Source organism: Haliotis cracherodii, unplaced genomic scaffold, assembly GCF_022045235.1.
Source record: "Haliotis cracherodii isolate W230 unplaced genomic scaffold, xgHalCrac1.p SCAF_18, whole genome shotgun sequence".
Taxonomy (NCBI): domain Eukaryota; kingdom Metazoa; phylum Mollusca; class Gastropoda; order Lepetellida; family Haliotidae; genus Haliotis; species Haliotis cracherodii.
Genome location: NW_027266273.1, coordinates 15,340,132 through 15,354,092, shown reverse-complemented (window position 1 = coordinate 15,354,092; position 13,961 = coordinate 15,340,132). Strand labels below are relative to the sequence as shown.

General features: G+C 36.5%; 2 protein-coding genes across 2 annotated transcripts in view; one reads left to right on the top strand and one right to left on the bottom strand.

The window, feature by feature from the left end:
* The window catches only part of LOC139465812 (tetratricopeptide repeat protein 21B-like), a 60,369-nt gene extending 54,986 nt beyond the window's left edge, over window positions 1-5,383 (bottom strand). The window contains exons 1-3 of the mRNA XM_071247746.1: window positions 5,287-5,383; window positions 3,030-3,159; window positions 1,414-1,524 (exon numbers count right to left, since the gene is read on the bottom strand). Coding sequence (XP_071103847.1) covers window positions 1,414-1,524; window positions 3,030-3,159; window positions 5,287-5,313 — 268 coding nt within the window. The 5' untranslated portion in view covers window positions 5,314-5,383. The remainder of the gene's footprint in view (window positions 1-1,413; window positions 1,525-3,029; window positions 3,160-5,286) is intronic.
* A 328-nt stretch (window positions 5,384-5,711) lies between these two features.
* LOC139465811 (GRB10-interacting GYF protein 2-like) overlaps window positions 5,712-13,961 on the top strand; it is a 77,299-nt gene continuing 69,049 nt past the window's right edge. The window contains exon 1 of the mRNA XM_071247745.1: window positions 5,712-5,852. Within this exon, the coding sequence (XP_071103846.1) occupies window positions 5,795-5,852 (58 nt within the window). The 5' untranslated portion in view covers window positions 5,712-5,794. The remainder of the gene's footprint in view (window positions 5,853-13,961) is intronic.

Below are 13,961 nucleotides of genomic sequence, written 5' to 3'. Positions count from 1 at the left end.
GAAAAAATGGCGATTACTGGTCGCTAGCTTCGACATGTACACTTTCAAGTGAATCCAGTCCAGAATATAGGGTATGTGTAGATAGGAAGGTGATGCCTCAATGCACACACGACCCGCAGTCACGACCTTTGGTGGATTGGGGCCCTACTGCAGTGGATGATTTTAATTACTTTCGCTGAGATCGCGGATGACAGCACAGCCACGGTGATTGAATTAATTAGTATCAAGCGTTTCACCGAGTACTGCGGACCTCGCCCGTCTCGCATACAAGAGACGACAGAGCCCTCTCACGTACATGTTACGTCTGCGACTTGTAATTGACATAATGGGCATCAATCCAATCAATTGGGATTTATGACATGCATCAACCAAGTCAGCCGATCCCGTCAGCATGGTTAGTCCCCACTTACGACAAGCTTAGTCCCCTTTTACGACAAGCATAGTCCCCTTTTACGACAAGCATAGTCCCCTTTTACGACAAGCATAGTCCCCTTTTACGGCAAGCATGGGTTGCTGAAGACCTATTCTACCCCGGAACCTTCGCGGGTCTGTCCTTTATCCCTATTCGAACCTGCAGCTACTCTAGCAGCTGGTGATCCTGGATGAACTAATTGTTTGCTAGGTATTACTTAGAAGTTGACGGATGACAAGGTAGACACAATGTATGGATCAAACTGGTTGTCTTTTGTCAGCTATGACACTTTACAAGGCCCTGTCATCTACCTACTATGGATCTAGTTAATCCAGACAAAATAGACACAATTTATGGATAACAACTTCTTTAATACAGGAAAGGCGATGTTTCAGTATAGATCCTTATACCGTAGTCAAGCAAGACTGACGGTATATCATGCTTGACATCGGTATACATGGTATAAGGATCTATACAGAAATGTCACCTTTCCAACATTAAAAAAGTTGTTATCAATAATTTGTGTCCGGTTTGTTTGGATTAACATGATCACGAAGTAGGTAGATGACAGGGCCTTGTAAAGTGTCATAGCTGACAAAAGACAACCAGTTTGACTGACAAGGGGTAATAAGAATGTAGTTTAATTAACAGTAGTAGAGGGGAGAACTATGAAGCAGACACTGGTCAGTGTTCTTAATGAATGAATCACAGAGATGGAGGCAGAGAGATGACTAGTTGATAGTTTGGGGACACGACAAGTTAAGGTCAGAAAAGTCGCTCCCAGTTGTTAGATTTGCTTCCAGCATGCTTGCAAAGTATCCTTTAGTTGCATAAAGAAAGACATTTGAATAAATAATCTACTTGAAACTACAATTGTTGGGTCATCTCCTGGCAGTGAAGTCCAAACAAGAACAGCTTACACCATTTCATTTCCAACTATTCCTTCAACTCAACATGCTCAATAATGAGCACACACATTGCCAATGCTAAAGATGACCTACCCACTGTCTGGCTGCGTTTATGAGCAAACATCAATGCCATAGTTGAACAAAGGTTCACATCTCTTTTCTCTTTCAGCATGTCAAGTTCTCTCATCCCTTCCCCTGTCTGGTCTGGAACATGAAAACATTGATGATATGACATGTACACCTGGAGCAAAAGTTCCAGACTGCGCGATGTGCATTCAACATATTCCCTTAGTACCTCTTAACTCCTCGCTCCGTATAACTTTGGCTATTTTGCTTGTTTTTTTGTTAAAAGCCACAGTCAGCGATACTTCATCTATATGATAGCGATCTGTTGATAATCAAGTCAGGGACAGAAAAATAAGTGATCGATATCAGGAGCATCGATCGACGAAATGGGATATGATGACATGCATCAACCAATAAACCAAGCCATCGAGTCTGACCACCAGATCCCCCTAGTCGCCTCTTACGACAAGCATGATTTGCTGGGAACCTATATTCTTACCCGGAATTAGCCAGGATGTTTTGCTTCTCGTAAGTAATAAGTATTAAGAGTCTACCCAGTCACTCATGTTCATCTATATCTATATAACCATATTATATGTAATTAGCACCCAGGGGCCTCTCAAAATTAGAAAAAGGAGGCTCTTGTTAGAATATAATTTTGGTGAAAGAGTTGAAAGATTGTAAATTTCATGGTTTATGCTGACAGCCTGAAATGATACAAAAGAAAAGTCTGTGTGTATTATACACGACAGATATATTTTTCCAGAATGTAATTACCCGTAATTAAGGGTATATTAACATACGAGTGCGTATTATACATGAATAAAAAAGTCTTGTGTACATTGATCAATCGGAAGGGTGCTAATCATGCTAATGGGGATTGTTCACTAGCCAATATATAAGCAAATATCGCCAAGGTCACTTATTAGTGTGGGGCGCTTATTACGTCGAATACGGTACAAGTACTCGTACACAAACCAAGTTCCTAACAGTAATAGCACGGTAATAGCGCAGTAATTTCATAATCTGCATCACAAGTATAGTATTGACATGTGACGTTGTACCACGTGTACGATACAGCTGCCCAACACATGACAAACACGGTACAAGTGATACTCTTCAACATTCTTATTCTGTGAGTTAAAACATGACTTCAATATTTTTAGTGTTTTAGGAGGCAGAAAAATAGAAACCGGTGTGCTCACTCAGTAAATATTGGTAGCATATTCAGGCAAAGTGTGCAGAACGTTTTTTTACATTTATAACTTCATAAACACAAAAAAACTTATTAATTTCTTGTAATTGAATACATCAACAATAACTGAACACACTGCTTATCTAATAAACACAACAATATGAAATCTGTGACATTGTTTGGCACAGTAATGCTACCAAGCCCTGCCCATCCTATTATCAGGCAATCAGGAAACAAAAGTCAGTTAGTAGGAGCAGCCTAATTTTGGGGGGAAGAGTTTTGGAAACAAGCCAAATATTTGCTTGGTTAGCCAATCAAATGCCATGGAATCACTTGCAATATATTTATTTAAGTATGTTTCTGTATATATGATACATCTGTAATTAATATTCTATATGAATAATTCTTAGAAGACAGAAATGATCCCTCTTTAAAAAACATACTTTACCTTGCAGAATCTTTGCAAATGCCACAAAGAATTTGAGGACAGGATCATTCCCATATTTTTGTAAGCCTTCTGTGGCTGTACTTTCAACATGGTTGTAGTATTTCTCTCTCAAATAATAATTTATTTTTGCCTGAAAAGGAAAAACGTATTGACCATCATAAACAAAATCCATTAACATGATTACAGTTTAATACTTCTGCAGTGTTCCAAATGGACCCACTCTGACCATACTTACATAAACACATCGTCCCGAGGCAAGAGAGTTAACTGACTATAAAAGTCCAGTTTCCACCCTTGCCGAATTAGGCTGGTATAATGGAGTAACATTTTGGCTGGACTAGCGAGTCTATGCATAGTCCAATCAAAATCACGCACCAAAATCGAAATCCGGTTCGTTAACTCCCATGCAGATTTCGGTTAATTGCAGGATTTGCAAAGCATGTGCACCTCCGACTCCTTGTCAGAAGATATTTTCCACATTGTTTCATGTTTTTAATCAAGGTGCTCACGTGATCTGATGCATTTCGCGATGTAAAGCCCGTTTTAACACAATATAGATCGTGATTATCGATCATATCGTCCTGACTGGGCGCCACCATTTTGTGTGAAGCAAACGCAAGTGATACGAGAGGTGGAATCTGGTAATAGCCACTGGTGGCGCTACGATCAAGCCCAGTAATTCCAGCCTAGTTCGGCAAGGGTGGAAACTGGACTTTTAAATTCAGTTAACTCTTGCCTCGGGAAGATGCATAAACATGACAATATTATTATGAAGAGAAACATTCACATTTGTCATCACATCTCCTACCAACATGACCAGGAACAGACCTAACAGTGACAACCAATGGTCTGTTAGTCCAAGACAAGTGCAAATCTAGAAGTATTATTTGTTTTGTCCAATTTATTATTATTTTACTCAGACCTCTAGTCTGAAATGAGCCACAGATCACAGGTCACAGATACCAGAAAGTACTACATAAATGTCCACAGTGTTTGAAATTGAGGCCTATCCATTATTATAATCGGAGATATTTCATTCTCAGTACGCAGTATGTACATGTACATGATGTATAGTATGACTCTACATTATCTGTCCCATTATTATCGCAGTATCAGTAAATCTCGTAATCCACACCCCCTGTTGACTGTTAACTTATGCAAAACTAAGCACAATATTTCATTGCTTGATCAAATACAGGACTCATTGTGGTATGTCATGACTACTCGTAAGTATACATGTTAACATTTTTATGATAGTTGACTCAACCTAGGTTGTATGCATATTGATTAAGCATAATCTAAAACAGGAAGTGATGTAAACAACATATTCCACAAGTCACATCACAAAATAGTGATACTTTGATAAAATAGAGTTGCCCATCCTTCAGTCCCTAATGACAGGTAGTTTGTCTACTGAACTCGGTAATGAAAATTAGCATCGATCATTCCTAATTGATGTGTCATAAAAGTTGAACAATGAACAAGAAACATTTTGCGAACGACATATTTGATACGTCTGTAAGTGTGCGCCATTACGATCCATTATAAATTAACTAGCACGATAATATAGCGTACCATCCTACACTAACTCATGCTTCAGAAGATAACTGACAGTTTACTCAACCTGCAGGGGTCGAAGGCACGGATTCTACAGATATGTACCCCATGTATGTTTCTGTATACAGAAATGTACCCTAGCCAAAACCAGAATACCGAAAGTTTCAGCAGTGTCCCAGCTATATGACGGCGGTCTGTAAATAATCGAGTCCGGACAAGACAATCCAATGATTGATATGAACATTGACCCACACAATTGGGGTACGATGACATGGATCAAGCAAGTCAGCTAACGTGACCACCCGATTGCGTTAGTCAACTCTTACGACAATCATGGGTTGATGAGGACCAATTCTAACCCAGATCTTCACGTAAACACCAAGCGGTTTTACAACAGGTGTAGTGACACCTTACTTTTTTAAAAGCATCGATAAGATAACATAGATTGTCAAAAATACATCTCGGTTAAGCTGGATATTCAGGGAATGCGAAAAGAATGAATAAATATGTAAAATATAGCATGTCTTCGGTCATTTTGGTGCCACTATCAGTTGGCATTTGTCAAGCAAGTAAACAAATGTCAAAATACCTGTAATATCTATACCACGAAGTTACATGCATGTGCAAATAATTACCTCCTTTTCGCTCTAAGTGCAATATTACGTTGAAGTTTCATTTGTCTCTTAAAATATATACTTACAATTGTTACAGGATCAGCGTCTGCCATTTTGTTCCGAATGTAATAGTTGTTATTATCCCAAAACTTTAAAGTGTATAATTGCAATCACATTTGTTTACTCCAGTGCCGGAGTATTTTCTTATTACGCATGCGTCAAATATTTCCTTTCCGATTCCGGTTTTTCTAAAGAGCACCGAAATAAACAACGATTTGTAATTTTATCCCTGAAAGTAGTTTATGATTTTGCTTCAATCAACCTAGCTGTTGAGATAAAGGATTATATTTATGAAGACATAGAATAGCATAAATCATACGATTGCACATAAACTATTTGGAGTCAATAAATCTTTCCCTTTCGTTCCTCCTATTTGCATATGACCTGGCGTCATGACAATAATGACAACACAAAGGTCATTTCCGGCGGCGTGCTCTGTCACTATGCACAGACCAAAGTAAGAAGCTAAATGGTGTGTCATCTAAAACAAGTAACAGCCTGTTGGAATTAGATACGTTTTAAGTTACATCTGAAATGTCACAAGCTCGATACTATGAGCCGAATGCAGGACCACTGAGACTCGAACATGACCGTAAGTGACATTCACAAATAATACATTTTTTAAGACACATATATATTGTTTTTAGAGTTCTGTAAAAGTTGTGACGGATCTTGTTGTTTGATAAACTCTGTGGAAAAGTAAAACTTTTCTCTGGGTTTTTTTTTTTAAAGAAATGTTATCTGCTGTTCATTATTAAGATTTTAGGACAAAATGTTTGATTTTTATAGACCCCAAAACTGTGTTATATAAATGCAGTGGTACTTATTCATGCAATTTCCATTTTAGTTAAAGCTGTCAATTCATTTCTGATTTGGGTATCTTATATGGACTTTAAATTTTTAATATTTGACTACTGTACTTGTATTGAAGAGATTGGGTCACTTGATTGTGTTTTGGTAGCATAACAGAACACTTTCTGAGGTACAATTATATTTTGCTTGTTACTTGTATTTTTATATATCTTTGATTAAACCTTGAATATATGTGATCTTGGATATGGTGTTTCAGACTCTCAATATTAGGAGTAAATATTAATAAGTGAAAAGTCAAATTTAGATCTTTAACCATTCATTTAGTTCTGAATATTATCCTAAAAATATCTTGAAACAAGTTTATGTTGATTAGATTTTGATCCATAATTGCATCTTATCAAAGTAAAGCATGATTTATGTACAAAGTCTTCATCAATAAACATGCACAGTAACTTCAATTAACTGTCAAAATAAAGTAAAAGCATAATGCATATATTAAAGTAAACCTTTAAGTACTTGTAGGTGCAAGTACAAGATCTCTCTGGATTATTTCCAAATATTTCAGTTTATATTTTTGTTTTGATTTGTAACTGGGTGTATGACCTATAGAAGCAGAAAATACCAGCTAGAAAACAAACTGTTTGTATTTAAGAATGCCATCATTATGTCACCATATAATATTATTTACATGATAAAATGATAACAGCAATTGTCTAAAAGGAGATGTTAATTTGATCATCAGTAAATGAAATAGGTCATAGTTATTTAATATCTGTTACAGGAATTACTAAATAATTTACTGAAGCAAATAATCAAAACTACAGCCAAATAACAAAGATCAAAGACAAAATGTATCTAATAATATTGTGGGGGTGACTGAGGGTTCATTTCACACAGTAAATGTAATGTTACACTTATCAAACCTTCAGATCTCTCGGGATTATCAGTCAGGTATATGGTTTGGCCTACAAAACTAGTCCCATTGATCAGGGATGAATTATTGACAGCACTGCAGGTAACAGAGCTCCTGATTCCACACATCTTGGTGTGGGGCAAGTTTTGGGCTACTTAACGGCAGGAAGCTGCCAAATGATCAATATCATTGCAAGGAGAAATCTTTTGGCGGTATATTTATGTCAGTAATTATTCTTGTCAGAAAATTGACACTTGGAATTGATGCTGAGGTAGAACTGAATGGGTGAAAACAAGATTGAACACTTTGATTTTCTGACTGTATTAATCTTGCCCAATGAATTATAGGGTAAATTTGATGATGAAGTTATTATATGTTACCTTGTGATTATTTGTTTGTAAATTTGAAAATTTAATTTACACTTCTCAATAAATATCGTGTAGTTCTCCATTAAATGCAAGGGCCCAGTATTGGATCAGTGAATATTTATAAGTCGTTTATTGTATCCTGCAAATTTTATGACATGATATGTTAGATTTACTGTAATATTCTCATTTCTGCAACTGACATGATGACCTCAAAAAATAATTTTTTATTCTGTTTAATGTTTTGATAAAATAAAATTGACAGAAATGGTTCATAATTTACCATTGCCCCATTGTTTGCCGATAAAAGCATGCAAATTTATGCTCAGTTAAATTTAATATATTGGAGATATGATTATTGAAATCAATTCGCGCAAAATTTATGCAGGTATCTAATATGAAACGCATTCCACATCCAATATCAAAATTCAGGTTTAAGTTTAAGAAAATTTACAAATTTTATATTCGTTCGACCTCTTTATGCTTGAAAATGTCACGATATTTTTATATAATATATGTGTACTTATCTCATAGGAAAAAATGTCGGAAATATTAGTTCATTTGTGCCGTGTTTAATGAAGACTCGACTGTTTGAAATCACCCACCCTCTTTAGAGCGCCTTATGCTAAAATTAATCCAGTAGGCAGAGGTAAGAAGTGTGAAAACAATTCAGCAGGCTAAATGTTAAACAATTGCTGGCTAGGTAAATTTCAAAAGATATATTATTATTCCAATACTACTAGATTATTTTGACGCAGGTGCATTAGAATAGATCCTTAATAAGTTGACGAAGATGAAGTTAAATCTGCCTGAAATTCTTTTATTTTCTATCTTTTTTTTATTTACTCCCATTGTATCCAACACAGTGATAAAAGCGAAGAAATCAATATTCACTCATAAACTCACTCCTCGATCCTGTTTAGTGATTAAATGTCATGTAGTACATATGTTACTGATGCTATGAAGAGGAGGCACTACTTATCATCTTGTCTGTTTATACCATATTTCCTTGAATAAACGAGCGGTCTTGATTATATGCCAGGTGTCGATGAAATGCTAGGTAGTTTGAATGCTGGAAATTCTCCTCATTATAAGCTTTGCGACTAATCACTGTAGGTAAAGAGTGTCTGAACGAAATATATCCCCGGCATTTAGTTGAGGAAATACAGTATTTATATAATACTTATTCAAAATTATGCAATGAGGCATTATATCCTTAATCATCTCATCCTTAATCACATCCTTCATCATCAAATCCTTCATCATCAAATCCCTCAATATCACACATTTCACCCCGATTATGTTTCTAGGTTTGTCAGCACCATACCCGTGCTCGTGGGTTTCACCGAAGTGGTAAAACTCTGAGACCTGCATCACTTAGGGCTTTCCTCCCACATTAAGCTGACACGCCGTGATATAACTGGAATACTGTTAAAAGCGGCGTTAAACCCAACTCACTCACTCACTCATCATCATATCCTTCGTCATCACAAGCACTGTCGATACTTCTACAGAGTTGTATAAACCACATCCCTCCATCACCCGTGAATACTTATTGCCAATATGTGGTGTAGTCAGAGGTTGTGTCTATTTTAAGTCAAGTTATGAAATAGGTATTAATCGTGAAAGCCAAATAAGCCCTCTTCTGTCCATGAATCTTGTGGGAATCCTACCACTGCCTGTTATTAAAGCAATTGTGTATAGTACATGGCGGCAAGGCTGTAACTAGGTTGCACGAGAAATATTGCCATTTTACGATGTAATCTAAGTGCTCATTGGTCAGAGGACTTGCTGGAACCTGGCAGTGACTTGATTTGTTGGGAGATAGAGAAACGTATACGATCCCATCAAGTATTGACAATGCCTCACAAGTTAATATTATATTACAAATGATTTAATCCAAGTAAGCTTAATAAAAAACAAATGACTATATATGATATCATACTATTTGTCAATTGAGCAATTCATTAAGATTATTATATTAACAGTATGTTATGAAAACAATATTAATCAGCCTTTGATATATTCTATATTCAGAATCAATCTAAGTACTCAAAATGTTTATCAATAAATGATATTCACTTTATAGCATTCATATATTATTTTTTTTTATATTTATTGATACATAAGGTCTATAATCTTATCATCCTATCAACTACCAGCTACATTGTCAGATTTTGGTGTACAGTAATAATATTGCTACTGCTTTTGATATCTGAAGTGTTTGCAACAATACCTAGAAAACAAAGAATATTGATTTGGGAATATACTGCTCTAAGTGCCAATACTTTCCAATAGAATTAACTTATAAGAAGGAAAATCCATGAAAGATTGAGATTATCAACTGAATGTCCTCATTTGGACGCCATGGACGGATGCAGTGGCGATATTGCTTATTGTATGTCTATAAATTTAATAACTTGTTGCAGCAAACCCTCAACCTTTGTCAGGGACCTCTTATAGTAAATTCAATTGTACTTGGTGACACGCAGCTACTTTTGGAATGGGATGAAAATAAATCCTAAACTTGTAACCAGCGATAAGACTCTTTTAGGCATACAGTTTTATTGTCGATAGGATATATAGCCCTGTTCATACCACTTTCTTTGTTGGTATAACATTTTCAGCATAGAAGTAGGCATAAATACTGCAGTGTCACTAATGAAAATGTAAAGGGTGGACATTGTTGAAACATACTGAGGACTTCACGCCATTGGTTCAAAATGACATTTTCGGTCTTTGAATGCTCAATTACACCTGCCAACCTGACTACATATGTTTATAGACCTGTAGATACAAGGATATTGGAAGTGTTCCATAGCACTTTCTGTGTGTATTCAAACAGCTATGATGTAAACATGAAGTCATACTGCAATCCAATGAATTCGTCAACCAGACTGTCTGGTCAGCAGAATGCAAATGAATATGAACTCATTAAAAGGTAAAATGTTCATACCATCAATGTTAGGCCTTAAAAATGTAGTTTTATCATTTGTGCTACAAAAGAAAGAGGATATTGATAATCCTCAGTGTTTTAAACATTTATTGTCGCATATATTTATCATTTATTTGTTTCAAGAGAATTTCTCTTATATTATTTTTTATTTGTATTAGAGAATCTCACCTGAGTGTATCAATGATGAAAAGACATGAGGAGGAGATTTTATGTATCATCCCTTATCATTCTTCCCACTTATTTAATTTATAACCAGTAATAAGCAGGGTTGTGAATGTAAACCTACGGCCACACAGTTTCAGTGGCAGAGGGGGGCACAGGTGGCCCACTCATCTAAGGCGCCGCGATTCGCTGTGCAGAGTTGCGCCCCTTGCGCACGCCAGAAACCTTTGATTGTGGGTTCCAATCCCAGTTCGCCCTGATTATGTTTCTAGGTTTGTCAGCACCATACCCATGCTCGTGGGTTTCACCGAAGTAGGAAACGTCTGAGACCTGCATTAGGTTGACACGCCGCGATATAACTGGAATACTTTTAAAAGTGGCGTTAAACCCAACTCACTCACCAATTCAGTGGAAGAGAGATCAGTGATGTCATTTGATTGTTACATCATGGCATCCAATGATGACACAATGGTCTGCAAAGCATTGTGATACAATCTCATTGTACCAATATCTCCAAGGGGATATCGCTTGATCTCACCCATGCAATGTCTCATGTGGATACCAAGTTGGGATGTTAAAAAGCAGTGAAAACAATATTCATTATATCATATCAAAAATCATATTTTCCTAATTCTTATTGCTTGAAATATATTATTAAAAAAAAATATTATTCTTACGCGATAAAAAAAGAGTCTTATTTGGAACTGAACAGACTCATACTGAATTAGTATGAAAAATTACACACAATAAATTAATAAGAATTTAATTATTACATTACTGAATGTCAACAACATGCTGATTTATATGAAACACAGTATTTTCAATTTCACTTAAGTAAGCTGAAAACAATTATTATGATCGTTTTCATTATTTTCAGAAGTGTTTTCTTTGTGACAGAGCAGACAATGATAGACCAAATATGTTTGTCATGTTTTTGAAGTTATTTTTTTCCCTTTTCCTCTCCTTTGTATAAGTGTGCTATGTTACAAGATCGGACTAAGATGGCCCCCATAATGACAGCCATGTTTTTGAAAGCCTGGCTTTGAAGTTAAAATTTTATCTTTTTCTCGCCATTGTAGATATTGAACAATTCTTGCTGTGAATTACAGGACTAGTTAAAGATCTTTATGCGTTAAGGTAATATGACATAAACCTGTTTTCTTTTTAGTTTTTTTTCTTTTTCAAACTTTCGTCTGTTTGTAAACCCCAATGACACTATTATGACCAAACATATTATTAACCCACAATGCAACAGTCATGACAATCTTTCGATAAGCCAGATGATCAATCCTGTGATATTTCGACTTCTACTTAAGCTGTCAATCGACTTCCCAGCCTTTCTGTCGTGGCCATTTGGGCAGTATTATCGTCCAGCTTTCCCCATGTTGAATGGAATGTGGCTTTGACTGGGATCTGATTGTGTAGCAACAAAGTGATAGATTATAACCCACCACTGACTGCATGTGTGATAAATCTCCGTTTGAATCAGGCTGTAGGCTTTGAATTTCTTAGGGGACACTGAGTCTGAGATATAGATATACACTTGGCAAAATAGAACATATCTTTAAGTACATTTTAACCTATTGCCATTTAATTTACACTTCCCTTCTGTTGTTCTTACAGGCACGGACTCATGATTTTTTATATTCACATTTTCGTATCACTGGGTCCTTTTCAGGGAGAAATTTCGAAAACAAGATTAAGGCACCACAATTCACTGTGCAGAGTTACGTCCCTTAGGTATGCCAGGAACTTACGGTCATAGGTTCAAATCCCAGATTTGCCCTAGTAGTTGTCCTTGGTTTTTGTGACACAAATTTTGTCACATCATGCTTTTACCCACTGCATGGCGTCTTTCACTGCCTCACGTATTGTATACAGATTGTATACAGAGTTCTCAGGAGGGCACTAATGAGAAGTGTCGCTGTGCCACTGCTTGAAGCATGGTGACAGTATTTGTGTCCTTCATTGGTATGTTTTTATGTAAGTTTTATTGTATTTATTATGTTTAACCCTTGATAGTCACGACATGGCTGGGGGGCACGGGTGGCCCAGTCGTCTAAGGCGCCGCGATTCGCTGTGCAGAGTTGCGTTCCTTGGGCACGCCAGAAACCTATGATTGTGGGTTCGAATCCCGGTTCGCCCCAATTATGTTTCTAGGTTTGTCAGCACCATACCCGTGCTCGTGGGTTTCACCGAAGTGGTAAACGTCTAAGACCTGCATCACTTTGGGCTTTCCTCCCACATTAAGCTGACACGCCGCGATATAACTGGAATACTGTTAAAAGCGGCGTTAAACCCAACTCACTCACTCACTCACTCACGACATGGCTGAAATATTGCCCATGTGACTTAAGATTTTAACTCACTCACTCATTACAGTATGTGAAAATGAAATCTGGAAATTGGTTGTTTGAAAGGTTTCACAGTGGATAGCAACAAACAGATTTATTTTTTTCTCTTATAAATATAAGGATGGCTCACCAGGGGTATTGATGGATCAAATCAAGTTGTCATCTCAAACTTTAAAATTAGGTATGTCCGAAAAAAGAAGTCAGGACAGTTGTGTACATTCATTTTAAAATGAGCATATCTATCTTAACTCTTTTTTGGATGAGAAAAAAAACACTGCTCATAGACTGCTTTGGAGATAGACTGACTTCGTGAAGTTTTAAGAATTTTTCATTGAGTTGATATGCTTGATGCCAACTTGGCTGGCGATTTACTGTGCAGGTATATATATGTCCCTTATATCATTTAGATGCCAGGATGTTGTTTGTCATTGGTTCAAAGTTTAGTCAGTGTTTCAGTTATTTTCTTGCTGTCTCAGCCGAATGTCAGAGGAAAGCATACAAAGTGACAAAGCAAGGACCATTATTAGGAAAATTCTTTATTTGAACCTTTTGTCATAGGATCCTGGCATGCCCAAGGGATGTAACTCTTCACAATGAATAGTGGTATGTTTGACAATTGGGCTATCTGTGCTGAACCTCCATTTCTGAGAGATTCTATTATCTGATTTTATAACAGATTATTCATTACCCATATATCTGACTCACATGGTTTATGCCACTATGCATAATGTGCCTTATTGTCCTAAATAAAACAATTAAATTTTTTCTATAAAACCTATTTTGAATTAAGCAAATGATACAACATAAGCCCAATATATGCTACTCAAAATATGTTAAAGAACACCCGATTCTTTCGTATTACTATAGTTACTAGATCTGTCATTGCAGATTAACTACAGTAATATGAAAGAATAGGTGGTCCTTAACTTTTTTTGAGTAGTATATAACAGAACAATTCCATGTAAGTACAGAGTTTGTGCAGGTGTATATCCTACTATCAGAGCCCCCCTGAATCATTCTGTAATCCCTCATGCGTAGTGTTCTGTCCTGGAGATAAATGCTGGTATCAGACACTTGACATGCTGGGGTATTTTCTCGAAGGGGGTACTCCACAGGTCAGACTGTTTGTTGACAGGTG